Source organism: Podarcis muralis, chromosome 12 (genome assembly GCF_964188315.1).
Source record: "Podarcis muralis chromosome 12, rPodMur119.hap1.1, whole genome shotgun sequence".
Taxonomy (NCBI): Eukaryota; Metazoa; Chordata; class Lepidosauria; order Squamata; family Lacertidae; genus Podarcis; species Podarcis muralis.
Genome location: NC_135666.1, coordinates 24985174 through 24998998, shown reverse-complemented (window position 1 = coordinate 24998998; position 13825 = coordinate 24985174). Strand labels below are relative to the sequence as shown.

General features: G+C 44.8%; 1 protein-coding gene across 1 annotated transcript in view; it reads left to right on the top strand.

Annotated features, from left to right (window-relative positions):
• The window catches only part of LOC114607132 (macrophage mannose receptor 1-like), a 38009-nt gene extending 24654 nt beyond the window's left edge, over positions 1–13355 (top strand). The window contains exons 22-30 of the mRNA XM_028750003.2: positions 1309–1451; positions 2109–2211; positions 2680–2912; positions 4604–4769; positions 5270–5422; positions 6789–6899; positions 9583–9771; positions 11480–11518; positions 12759–13355. Coding sequence (XP_028605836.2) covers positions 1309–1451; positions 2109–2211; positions 2680–2912; positions 4604–4769; positions 5270–5422; positions 6789–6899; positions 9583–9771; positions 11480–11518; positions 12759–12988 — 1367 coding nt within the window. The 3' untranslated portion in view covers positions 12989–13355. The remainder of the gene's footprint in view (positions 1–1308; positions 1452–2108; positions 2212–2679; positions 2913–4603; positions 4770–5269; positions 5423–6788; positions 6900–9582; positions 9772–11479; positions 11519–12758) is intronic.
• The last annotated feature ends 470 nt before the right edge of the window (positions 13356–13825 follow it).

Below are 13825 nucleotides of genomic sequence, written 5' to 3'. Positions count from 1 at the left end.
TCCTTTGTGGCGCCGTACTACTCAGGTGGCTTAAGGAACTTCAGGCCACACAGGGGAGCTGGAAACCAGGGCAGTGATGCAGCAGTGAATATTACCAGCTCCTTCCACATGGCCGTAGACCTCAGGGACAGCTCAGTTGGTAGATCATGAGATTCTTAATCTCAGGTTTGTGGGTTCAAAAGTCTCACATTGGGCAAAAGATTCCTGCATTGCAGGAGGTTGGAGGTCCCTTCCAACTCTACAATTCTATGATTTTATGATTCCCCAAGTAGCATAGGAAGAATCTACTCTGCAAAGATTCCCACAAGACAAGTGCAAGAAGAATAAAATGACCCCGTAGTTATTCTGTATAATGCATTTGGTGGCTGCAGTTGGATAATACTTGGGGAACTTGAGAAAGAGTGACTGCTATTTTAATAGCGGTTAAAAGAGATTTAATAGGCAAGCTCAATAGCTGGGGTGGGAAAACTTTTTACCTGTTGAGAGCTGTATTTGCTTGAGGGGCCATCCGTTAGGGGCTGCAGGAATAATGAGGACGACAGAAGGTTGCATGCAAGTGAGCTGTGCAGAAGCAAGCTGAAAAACAAGCCTTGCAGAGCCTCTTTTTATTGGATAAAATACAGTTGGAAAAAGAGGTAGTGAAACCACTCTGAACTTTAACATATTCCATCTAAGCACATTCTAAGCATTAGCTAATACACGTGTCAGCAGGTGTTTCCCGTAGGCATTGTGAAAGTGGATTGCGTCTGTGTTCCTTGTTATGTTTTAGCCAAGCATTCTGTCTAGTAAACAGATCATATGAAAGGACAAAAGGTCAGGGGGAAAATCCTGTCTACTTGCCAAGAGGCCACAAGTTCATGGAGCGTGGGTGCAAGGCTCCTTGGCACACTGTGGCATGCCAGGTGCGAGGTGTATTTCAGCATAAGCGGAACATTACCAGCATAGCTCCAAAAGGTCAGGGGGAACCCTGTCTTCTGGCCAAGAGGCGAAAGTCCAGGGAGTGTGGGTGCAGGAAGCTCCTTGGCATGCTGTGGCATACTGGGTGTGAGGTGTGCCTCAACACAGGCGGAGCCTTACCTCCACAGGGGCTGCATACACAGGAATGGCGGAAGATTTAGTCCAACAGCATCTGAAGGCCAGCACACTGGCAATTCTTGCATTAATCAAATGTGTTTTGATGATGATGATGATGATGATGATACAACATGAACCCAAACTACATTATGATGCACTATATCAAACACTTATAGGTGAAGGGCGTACATTTGCCAAATCCTTTTTGAAAAAAGTCTCATTGTTTTTATTTAGCATTCCTCACGGTGCACTTAAAAAGTGCTGCAACTGATCCTTGGATTGGACTGAATGATATTAATATTGAGCGCATGTTTGTATGGACAGATGGAAGTGGAGTCCACTACACCAACTGGGCCAAAGGTTTTCCAGGTTATGGTGTAAGTCCTGCCTGCAAAGGCTTTCATCATTTTTACCCCAGAAACAAGAAATATCTTCTATATTCCATTCCTGCAGTATAACTACATGTTCAGAGTACCTTCAGTGTTAGCACCCCATTTCGGTACCAATTCCCCATTCAATCTCTGGCTGGTGTCTCCTTTGTTTATTTTTAGAGCCAGCTGTCTCAAGCTAAGCAGCTAGCATGTAAAGTAACAGTTAGGCAACACCTAACCAGTTTTATAACTGGTCTGCTATCCTACCCCACTTCCAGGAAGCATCAGCTAATCCCTGATCTAGAGCACGTATCAGCTACTGATTCCTACTCCTGAATAGGATCCAGAGATAGGAAGCCTTGCGCTGACAGATGCACACTGCACTTGTAGTCTGGATTTATTCTTGCCACTATCTATGATTGGGTGATTGTGGAGCCTGGTATTTGTCAAGAGAAGTGCTATTTTTCTAGAAAAAGAGGTGCCGGAACTCACCATGAACACTTCCCTTGTTCTCTTATAATGGCAATGGCACCCACCTGAGAGTTCCAGGGAGTTTTGGGTCAAGAGTATAAAAGGAAAGTTTCAAGTACAAACGGATTGGCCCCTACATTGTATAAATAGCTACTGTGTTACTTGTCCCTTTGTTATACTTTTATTTCTTAGGAGGACTGCATTTTTATGATGAAGGAGCCTGAAAAGCTGGCAGGATATTGGAGAGATGGGCCATGTTCTGCTAAGAAAAGCTACATCTGCCAAAGAAACAGTGGTATGTTTTTTAGAAGAGAAGGAACAGAAAACAGTGTTTAATGCAGATTGCATTATAGAGTCTAACTCCAGTTTTCTGTTCTGGTAAAAAAAAAAAAAAAAAAAGCTGATTGCCAGCTTTAATGACTGAACTGAGGTTTTGTCATCTGAGAATGATGGTGGATAGGAAGCTAATTACAGAACAGATTCTTGACCTCTCTGGAAAGAAATGGAGGTGTGTTGTTAATGGTCATGTTGACTACATTTTAGGTATTTTGTTTGCTGCTTTTGTGATAGTAAATTAAATGTATTCTGTGGCCTCATCCATATATGTTTTTGAAGAAAACTTGACTAAGTGTTATAGCTGGCATTTAAAATGTCGATTTTCAAGATTTAAAATGTTTAGGGAATAATAGTATTCAGAAATTTAGTGTCAGGTGTGTGTAGTCTAAACTGATCTCTGTCTTTTCTCTTGATTACTTGCCTATAGATCCTGCATTATCACACTCTGAAACAACAATTCCAGCCTCTGGTTATGCCCCTTTTGGGAATAGAAGTTACTCTCTCAGCAGCCCCAAAATGACATGGGAAGAGGCCAGGAAAAAGTGTAAATCTGAACAGTCAGAGCTTGCCAGCATTTTGGATCCCTACATTGAATCATTCCTATGGCTGTGGGTGTTAAAATATGGAGAACCTGCATGGATTGGCCTAAATAGCAATATGGTAAATACATATGATATACATTAACATAATACTGTACTACATATCCACATCAAGAACATGTGTTCAGAAGGACATAGAAAAGACTTTTATTACCTGACTTTATTACGAATATCCTTGGTAAGCATTACAAAAGTTTTGGATATCGTCTGTGGGTTACCTATGAGCTATTTCCAGTGCCTTTATTTTATCTGTACACAAAATCTTAACAGAAATATAACAATTTCCAGTCTGTAAAGGGGCTTCTGCACTCAGTGCAGCAGCACACCCCCAGGCAGCAAGATCTTTAGTAGTCTTTAGTCTCGACTCCTTTTTCACCCTCAGAAAGAGAAATCAATCACTTCTATGTTGCTTTAGGAGGGGTGGGGCAACAGGTTCCATAGATGACTTGCATTGTCTACAATGAATACAGTAAACTAAGTACCATACTGGATCAACACAAACCAGGATTCTTATATATATATTCAAAACTTGACATCCTTTTCCTTCTCTCTGTGGTTCCTTAAATTTATTTTTAATATCTTAATATATACTCATAAAACTGCAGGTTATTATAACAATCCTACCAATGTTCTTATCTGTTTACAATTTATCTGTAAATATTCAATCAACTATTTCCATTCTTTTATAAAATGTTATCTTGATTGTATATTGATGTTAGATATTCAGGAAGATGCTTGGGTACTTGGATCCCAAGATGTTCAGGATTTGGTATGCTAATACCTTGAATCAAGCCCCATAAGTCAATGACAGCCAATGCAGTGATTTCTGGATGAGTGACCCACACATTGTCCCATCAGGCTGCCCCACTTACCAATCTAGCAGCCACATTCTGCAGTAGCTTCAGTCTCTGGGCCATCTTCAAGGATAGCCACAGATACAGCACATTAGAGTAGTCCAGGTGGGAGGTCCAGGAATGGACCTGATTGGCAGATATAAAGTGGACATAAGCTTTCCTAGTCAGAGAAGCCAATTGAGAGGCCAGCAATAGTTAGGAATCATGGAGCACTCCCAAACTATGACCCTGTTCCTGCAGGGCGATTGCAACCCCTTCCAGGACAGGTTATCCACCTAATTCCCAGACATAGGAACCACCCCTTCACAGCACCTTCATCTTATCAGGATTCAGCCTCAGTTCGTTGGCCCCCGCATAGCCTATTACTGCTTCCAGGCTCCTGTCCAGGCTCCTAACCTTCACAGATTCTCATGATTCAGATGGAATGAAGAGCTAGAGCTTCATGCCACCAGCATACTGAAAACATTGTGCTTCAAATCCCTGGATAGAGCCATAGCTACAGAGGGGTTAGTCAGGTTTTTTGCACAGGGTGGAGCCTCTAGAGGGGCACCATTCAGGCTCCCAGCCTATGTCTGTGTGTGTGTGTGTGTGTGTGTGTGTGTGTGTGTGTGTTTGTGCATGCACAAACACGTGTGCAGGGGGTGCCAACCTGGATGAAACAAAGCCTAGTTTTGCCCCTGCCTTTGATAGCTCAGAATTGTTTCATACTCATGACTTCAGACATCATAAGTATAGTACTACTACCCAGACTTCATCCCCTAAAGGATGATGAAATGTGTGTATAAATAAAATGAAAGGGAAAGAAAAGTAAGTGTTGTGGAGTTCATGTCATGGAAAATGAACTTAAAAGCTTTCTCTGGGCCAGCATGTGTTATTTCACTGTGAATTTGGATTTCAGACTGATGAGCAATATAAGTGGATAAGCAACTGGAGACTGGTATATACTAACTGGGCCCCTGGGGAGCCAAAGCAGAAAAAAGCCTGTGTCTATTTAGACATTGATGGTCACTGGAAAACCGGAACTTGCAATGAAGCATACCTCTCTTTCTGTGAGCACTACTATGGTAAGCAAAGAAATGTACTATTGTACTATAAGCTGAGAAATGTACTATTGACATTTCTGCCTCTTTCGTAGGGAATGAATAAAACGTTACTTTTCAAACCATCAGGATATAATAAATAGGCAAGCAAAAATAGAATAGAGGTTGCAGTAAACAATCCATTATTAGGTAACCATGTTTAGCAACTGAATACACTCAGGCATGTGTTTTAAGACAGCAATTCTTTACACATTTACCTAGGAGTAAGCCTCATTTGACATTACTGTGAGTAAGCATCCAGGAGTACTCAGAAACTATAAACCTATTATTTTAGGGAGACTTCTTTGACATGTGCAAATTTGCAGAGTTTCACCTCCCATTTCACCTTCTACATTTCCAGGATTCCTCCAAGATACTCATGTGCACCTCAAGATTTTGGATTTGTTCAAATCTTATGCATATCTCTGGTACTTAAGGGTTTCTAAGATACCTGTTCAAAAAATAAAATATTTGTTTCATAATAGGTAAACTCCCAACTGAGGCTCCACAAGTCCCAGGGAAATGCCCTGACTCAAAAGAGGACCAGAGATCTTGGATTCCTTTTCGGGCTCATTGCTATCAAATCAACCAGCCTTCAAATGGATGGCCGGATGCATCCTTCAAATGTACTCAGTTAGGTGGGTGTCATTTTGATTCAAATCACAATGTGATTTTTCCATGCTAGAAGATTCCTAGTTAGTGTCCAAAGCCAGTATTGTACACTGGTTAGTGTTGCAGTGCAGTCCTATACATATCCTAGCATGTATTCAGAAGTATGTCCCATCGAGTTCAATGGGGCCTATAGCTAAGTAAGTGGGTACAGGCTTTCAGCCTTGGACTTTGACCAGAGAGAGAGGGGTTCAAATTCCTGCTCACTTACAAAGCTTACCGGGTACTCTTGGGCCAATCCCCACCTTTCAGTTTAAACTTATCCACCAGGATTGCTGTGATGATAAATCAGGAAGGGAATAAACCTGGCATATCTCTCTGAACTCATTGGAGGTACAGATGACTTATAGGGGGGTTGGTTTCTAGGGATTGCATGTAAAGCCAGAACAACCCTGGAACCACCACCCACACAACCACCCCTACCTGTCCAGAGCCAGCACACCGAGACTGTCTTGCCCGTTATGCAAGGCAGAGAATTCTCATGCTGGCTCTGGGAGGCTCCCATGAGATCTCACCGCAAACAACAGCTTCTTTCTTACTCTCTGAATCCAGCAACAGAAAGATTTATTATTAAAAGGATATTTAGAAAACCTGATATGCAGGCCTGGTATCAGGCATCAGCACACTCAGGCACTGGCTGATGATCCAAGCACTTTGAAGGACAGCTCCCCTCCATGTGTCCTCACCTGAAGCATGCAGGATAGTCAGTGTAGCCAGAAACTCCACTTGCTGTGGCTCGCCATTTTATTTCCTCCACCGTACCTCTGAGCCCATACAGAAGGTTGCCCCACTGGGGCCAGAGAAGCACTGTGGGGGAACAAAAATGGTGTGTGGCAGCAGCAGTGCTTTCTTGCTAAGCTGATTTTTGCTGCTGGCAGTGCACATGCCTGCCTGTAGGTAAAGTGAGAGGAAGAGAGATTGGCCAAGGGTGTGAGATAAACAGAGGGGTGATGAGGTGACCAGAGTCCTTGCTGCCTGGAAAAAGGGCTTCACTAAGAAAGGGACTTTGCCACCCAGCTCACCATTCCTGCATCCTGGGGGCAGGCGTTTTCATCAACACTCCTGACAACTTCATTATTGCCAAGGACCATTTGCTAGGGCTGTCAAGAGTCCCATCAAACCTCATGTTAGCTCTACCAGTGCATATCTAATACATAAATGATGGTGATTTGTTACCTACCCATCACCATAAGGTCCCAAGGTGGGTTACAGTTATATTTTTTAAAAAATATATTAAAATGGGAATATTTTAAATAAATGAAAATGAATAAATAAAATTTAAAACAGGAATGCAATTTTTAAATGAGTTTACTTTACTTGTATGATGTTTCCTAGGTAGCACCTTGATTTCTATAGAAGATTCAGCTGAATTGAACTTTTTGATGGAGCATACTCAGCAATCCCAACATTCTGACTATTGGATAGGATTGTTCAGAAACATAGATGGTAATGGTTTAACATTCAATATTTATTTACAGTGGTGCCTCGCAAGACGAAATTAATTCGTTCCGCAAGTTTTTTCTTCTTGCGAGTTTTTCGTCTTGCGATGCACGGTTTCCCATAGGAATGCATTGAAAATCAATTAATGCGTTCCTAGGGAAACCGCCTTCAGACCAGGTCCGGGGACAGTCTGTTCCCCGACCTCTTCTGAAGGCTGGGGGGGGGGGGGGACAAGGGCTTTTCTTCCCACTGCCAGCCTTCAGAAGGCTGTTCTGAAGGCTGGCGGTGGGAAAAAAAGCCCTTCTTCCCACCTCCCGCCCCGCAAGCTCCGGGGACAGGAGGGCTTTGCTGCCGACCGCCAGCATTTTAAAAGCCCCTGCTGTCCCGGGGCGATTTTAAAATGCTGGCGGGCGGGAGCGAAGTCTCTGCTGTCCCGGGGAGATTTTAAAATGCTGGGGGGCGGGAGCGAACGCTTCGCTCCCGCCCGCCAACATTTTAAGATCGCCCGGGGCAGCAGAGACTTCTCGCCCAAAGCAAGGGGAGCTCTCCGAAGGGCTCCCCGTGCTTCGGGCGACAGGCTGCCGCCCCAAGCCTCGCGCACCCGGTGGGACCTCCTGCCGGGTGCGCGAGGCTTGCAGACACTCGCCCGAAGCAGGGGAAGCCCTCCGGAGGGCTCCCCGTGCTTCGGGTGACAGGCTGCCGCCCCAAGCCTCGCGCACCCGGCGGGACCTCCTGCCGGGCGCGCGAGGCTTGCAGGCACTCGCCCAAAGCAAGGGGAGCTCTCCGAAGGGCTCCCCGTGCTTCGGGTGACAGGCTGCCGCCCCAAGCCTCGCGCACCCGGCGGGACCTCCTGCCCGGCGCGCGAGGCTTGCAGACACTCGCCCGAAGCAGGGGAAGCCCTCCGAAGGGCTCCCCGTGCTTCGGGTGACAGGCTGCCGCCCCAAGCCTCGCGCACCCGGCGGGACCTCCTGCCGGGCGCGCGAGGCTTGCAGGCACTCGTCCAAAGCAAGGGGAGCTCTCCGAAGGGCTCCCCGTGCTTCGGGTGACAGGCTGCCGCCCCAAGCCTCGCGCACCCGGCGGGACCTCCTGCCGGGCGCGCGAGGCTTGCAGGCACTCGCCCAAAGCAAGGGGAGCTCTCCGAAGGGCTCCCCGTGCTTCGGGTGACAGGCTGCCGCCCCAAGCCTCGCGCACCCGGCGGGACCTCCTGCCGGGCGCGCGAGGCTTGCAGGCACTCGCCCAAAGCAAGGGGAGCTCTCCGAAGGGCTCCCCGTGCTTCGGGTGACAGGCTGCCGCCCCAAGCCTCGCGCACCCGGCGGGACCTCCTGCCGGGTGCGCGAGGCTTGCAGACACTCGCCCGAAGCAGGGGAAGCCCTCCGGAGGGCTCCCCGTGCTTCGGGTGACAGGCTGCCACCCGGCGGGACCTCCTGCCGGGCGCGCGAGGCTTGCAGACACTCGCCCAAAGCAGGGGAAGCCCTCCGGAGGGCTCCCCGTGCTTCGGGTGACAGGCTGCCGCCCCAAGCCTCGCGCACCCGGCGGGACCTCCTGCCCGGCGCGCGAGGCTTGCAGACACTCGCCCAAAGATTTTAAAATGCTGGGGGTCGGGAGCGAAGCGTTCGCTCCCGCCCGCCAGCATTTTAAGATCGCCCGGGGCAGCGGAGAAGTCTCCGCTGTCCCGGGAAGGCAGGCGGGGGGGAGCAAAGACTTTTGCCCCCCGCCAGCCTTCAGAAGAGGTCCAGGACCTCTTCTGAAGGCCGGCTGTGGGCGAAAGTCTTTGCTCCCGACCGCCAGCAATTTAAAACAGGTCCCCGGAGATTTCCCTATGGGCTTTCGTCTTGCGAAGCAAGCCCATAGGGAAATTCGTCTTGCGAAGCGCCTCCAAAACAGAAAACCCTTTCGTCTTGCGGGTTTTCCGTCTTGCGAGGCATTCGTCTTGCGGGGTACCACTGTATAATACATGGGGCTGTGCCCCTGCTTGCTCCACTCATCAACACCCACCCACCCCAGCCATTTCCCCCACATTAACCCTCTAGACAAGTGTTTCCCAAATTTGGGTCTCCAGCTGTTTTGGGACTACAACTCCCATCATCCCTAGCTAGCTAGCAGGACCAGTGGTTAGGGATGATGGGAATAGTGGTTCAAAAACAATTGAAGTCCCAGGTTTGGGGAACACTGTCCTAGATCTTCCCCATCTTCCTCCCTAGCTTCCCCCTTACCCACTTTACTGAAACCTTGGCCGTGGTATAAACCTGCCATTTCCTCTCTGTTCCTCCACCTCACCCCTGTTTTACACAAACCTTGCTGTTGTTTTAAAGCACCATTGCTTTACTCAAACCTCTGCTATGGTAGGGCTGCCATATGTCCAGATTTTCCCAGACATTACTGGGAATTTCTGAAAGGCAGCGCTTTGTACTGGATTTTAGGCAAGTCATTCAGAAAACTGTGCTCAAACCAGGGTGGCCTGGTTTTTACTTTTGGAAATATGGCATCCCTATGATTTACAACTGCCATTTCCCTTTCTCCCCCAAACCTTTCCCCATTCCTGCTTTACTCAAAATGCTGCTGTTGTAAACCGCCACTTTCCTTCCTCCCACTCTTTCCCAGTCTGACTTCATGCAAATCCAGGATCGTGCAGCAGCACTACTCTTTTCCTCAATGGTCTTTATGGGATTTATTTTACTTTTATAATTAGGAGAATGGATATGGCAAGATAACACTGCACTGGATTTTGTCAACTGGAAAGATGAAGAGTCCACACCTGATCCTCAAGCTATTTTCAGTGATAGCGATAAGAATTGCATTCTCATGAACAGCCACAATGGGAAGTGGTCCAGGGAGCACTGCGGATACTCTAAGGGATTTATATGTAAAAGACGCAAAAGTAAGTCTTAAATGGCTATTCAGCTGAATTTCACAATAATTCTGATACAGTTGAACACTGAGTCACTTGTCTAAAGTTAGTGTCTTAGGACACTGCTCTAATTGCTCTCTGACTAGATTATGCTACTAGAAGTTTATCCTTGACTCTTTATTTGCCTTCTTCCTAAAGCTCTCCAAGGAAGGGGCTTCCATGTTACTACAGAAAGGGACTTTTCTCTCTCTTGGCATTTTAACAATATTCCACCTAGTCCTATTCTTACTAGGTAATCTTTCTAGACTGTCAGTCATCCTTTTTCTAGCATAAGCCACATTTCATCAAATTGATACTCTGCATTTTGTATTTCCTACTCCTTGTCACTTCCTATTCTTTTTTCAACTTTTGACAGGCTTTACTGATACTTCCAACCAACTAAATACTCCCTAATAATAAATGGCAGGAGAGAAGGTAGAACCAAAGCTGAAGTCTATTAATTATTTGCTACTAACTATAGAATATTCTGTCTTTTATAACTAATAAGGTTATTAACATTTTATCAATATCTAATGGTATAGGAATGATTCAATGTAGGTTACCACAATCATTCTCAGTCCCCAGGATTGCTGTGTGGTAAATATCATAAATTTTCCTCAAAAGAGAAGAGCATTTAGTAGTCTCCACATTGACATATTTAAAACTCAGCTCATCATTGCTGATCTTGCTAAGCAAAGGGATTAAGTGACTACACTAAACACTTCAAATTTAAACACTTCAAATTTAAAACTTGGCTCCCATTTTTAAATAGTAACATATATTTATTGGTATGTTTATTGAAAGAAGCACATCCAAAAGCAAATGCCGTGTCTAAAGTGCATAATCATGTTATTTTCATGGTGTGATGTGTCAGGGCCCAAAGCTTGAAAAATAAAAGGATAAATGTGCTTCTTATAATATTGTCACACACACCACATTTTTCAGGCACTAAGGGATTCCAGAGGTCCGATCACATACCTTTGATTTTTGTTTTATTGGGAGGAAAATCACTGGAGGCGTAAGATGAAAGTGCACACAGCATTAAAACTCCAACAGATCTTTTTTCCTGTTAGGTTTTGGAGGGGAGAGGTGTCTCCAACCCCTTAGCTTTAATTCATCACAGAGAGTGAATCAGGCTTCTTTCCAGCTCCAGTTGCCAAATCATGACTGCCTATTGTTTGTTCTCCATCAAAGATAACACCAGTACCAGCCAGAGTAGGGGGAGGGCACGCCAACATTTTTTCTAATCTTCAGCTGTATTTTCGCTGTATTCTTTAGCCACCGTGGCTATGCTCTGCCACTGCAGTTGGAGGCACCAATGCTTCTGAATATCAGTTGCTGGAAACCACAGGAGGGGAGAGTGCTTTTGTGCTCAAATCCTGCTTGCTGGTTTCCCACAGGCATCTCTTTGGCCACTGGGAGAAGAGGATGCTGGACTAGATGGGCCATCGGCCTGATCCAGCAGACTCTTCTTATCTTCTTATGACAAGCTATGAAATGTCAGTTGAAACAATCCTACATTTTTGTAGGGAATGGCACCTGGATGTGCTTGCTGGGATGCTGCTTAAGTTTCTTTTCACTCCTCAGTCTGGTTCACTCAGTTGCTAATCTATGCTAATTTTTTTTATTAAAAAATAATGATTTGCATACCTAACTTTCTTACTATTCTGAGACCATAAGCATATCTTTTGTTTTACAGTTATTGAAGAGACAACTAAAGCACCTACAAAAAAGACAGGTAAGGCTGTTTTGTGAAAAGAATTCAGGAAAAATTATAAGCATTCTTGCTATCCAGAGCCTTGCACCAAACATTCTGAGAAAAGAACTTCTGGTTCAAAGCTGAAGAGAGAAATTTCTGGGAAAAGGTGGAGGCATTATAGCTCTCTACTGGGGGAAAAGGGTGACGACTCTCCTTTCTGGTACAGAACTGCCACTATGAAGCGGAGAATTGGGGGTTGGGTAATGGAATATTCCACAGTGTTTCAGATGGAACATGAAAGAACAGAATAGTATTCTGTTTAAGATGTAGTACAAAAATAACTGGGGGGTGGTACACCATTGCCTTGGCATTTTGTAGTATTTTTTCAGCTGTGTTGGATTCCTTCACAGCCTGCCAAAGCCCTTTTCTTTAAGAAGGGACAAGGTGTTTCTGACTCCCCATCTCATAGAATCATAGAATCATAGAATCATAGAATCATAGAGTTGGAAGAGACCACAAGGGCCATCGAGTCCAACCCCCTGCCAAGCAGGAAACACCATCAGAGCACTCCTGACATATGGTTGTCAAGCCTCTGCTTAAAGACCTCCAAAGAAGGAGACTCCACCACACTCCTTGGCAGCAAATTCCACTGTCGAACAGCTCTTACTGTCAGGAAGTTCTTCCTAATGTTTAGGTGGAATCTTCTTTCTTGTAGTTTGGATCCATTGCTCCGTGTCCGCTTCTCTGGAGCAGCAGAAAACAACCTTCCTCCCTCCTCTATGTGACATCCTTTTATATATTTGAACATGGCTATCATATCACCCCTTAACCTCCTCTTCTCCAGGCTAAACATGCCCAGCTCCCTTAGCCGTTCCTCATAAGGCATCGTTTCCAGGCCTTTGACCATTTTGGTTGCCCTCCTCTGGACACGCCCCAGTTTGAACCACACACAAATCCCATATTCCTTTTAACAAAGGAGCAAATGCAGCAAAGTTGGAGGGATTTTGCAAAAGGAACATGGTGGGTGGTGTGGTGGTGAAAGGACTTAAACACAGACATGCAACAGGAGTGATGCATCTCTTCTGCTTCTGTATCCCCTCTCCATGCCCTCCAGTCATGTGGCCATTTCAATGGTCTGTAAGTTCTTGGCACACTATGCTTATGAGCTGCAAACACCACCCAACTATCCCTCCTTTTCATACAAGGGGGTCTATTTGTGTGTGTGTTTCTCTATTTGTGAGTTTGTGTGTGTGATTTATACATCTTTCCCCATTCACAGAACAAGAAGATATTCCTGCATCAGCACATGGCAGAGTTGCAAAGGTACTTCTACCGGTTATCTTCATCCTCATTGGCTTGGGTACTGCACTCTATATTTTCTACAAAAGAAGAAGTAGAAAACAACAAACCACTGGCAGCTTTGGAAACTCTCTGTATCGTGACAGTGAGATCGTTCTTCACAATGATTCAGAAATGCTTGTGGATGATAAAGAGGGAGATAGGCTGTAATGTGGGAGTAAGTCTCATTGAGCTCAGTAGGAATTACTTCTGAATTGACAGGGGTAGGATTGCATTATTAATTCATTTCCAAGAAGTAACCATATGCATATGCAGAGGTCCTTTCTATCACCACATTCATTGTGTGGCATGCTCTGAATGCATAATTATTATTTACGGAAAAAAACATATTCTAAATAGAATAAATGCAAATTAAGGTAATTTTAATCTGTTTTAGTATTTTAACTTTTGTATGTTTTTAAATATGGTTGGAATTTCTCCTTGATTTTATTGTTTTACCATTTTGTAAACTACTTTGTGGTTTTTAAAAAATCAAGAGGTGTATACATTTTATGAAATAAAAAAATAATAAATTAAAGGTGACTTGACTTGAAAAACTAAGGACCATGTCATTGATATCCTCTGGCAACCAAGGTACTGCACAATATTTTTGCCCTAAATCAGCACAGTGTCCATGCATAAAGCTAAAATCCCATTTGTCTGGTTTTATAGGAATAGTATGGGGTACATCTAGCCCTCCTCCACTCTTCCAGGGAAGCCAATCATCATTTTTTTTTAAAAAAAAATAGGAATTCCATATGTGCAGCTCTGCTAATTCAATACCTAATTTTGTATATGTAGTTTCGTATCCAAATAGGCCTATTTAGTACAGCACTTGCCTTTAAAAAGGCTACTAAACATTATATGGACTTGTGTGGGCTTATACAACAATAACTATACTTTACTCAGAAGTAAACCCGACTGAATTAAACAAATCGTGTATACCGGATTGCAACCTGAATTGGTTATTCTTAAAAGGTACCACGCAAAACAGTTAACAAGGCTCCC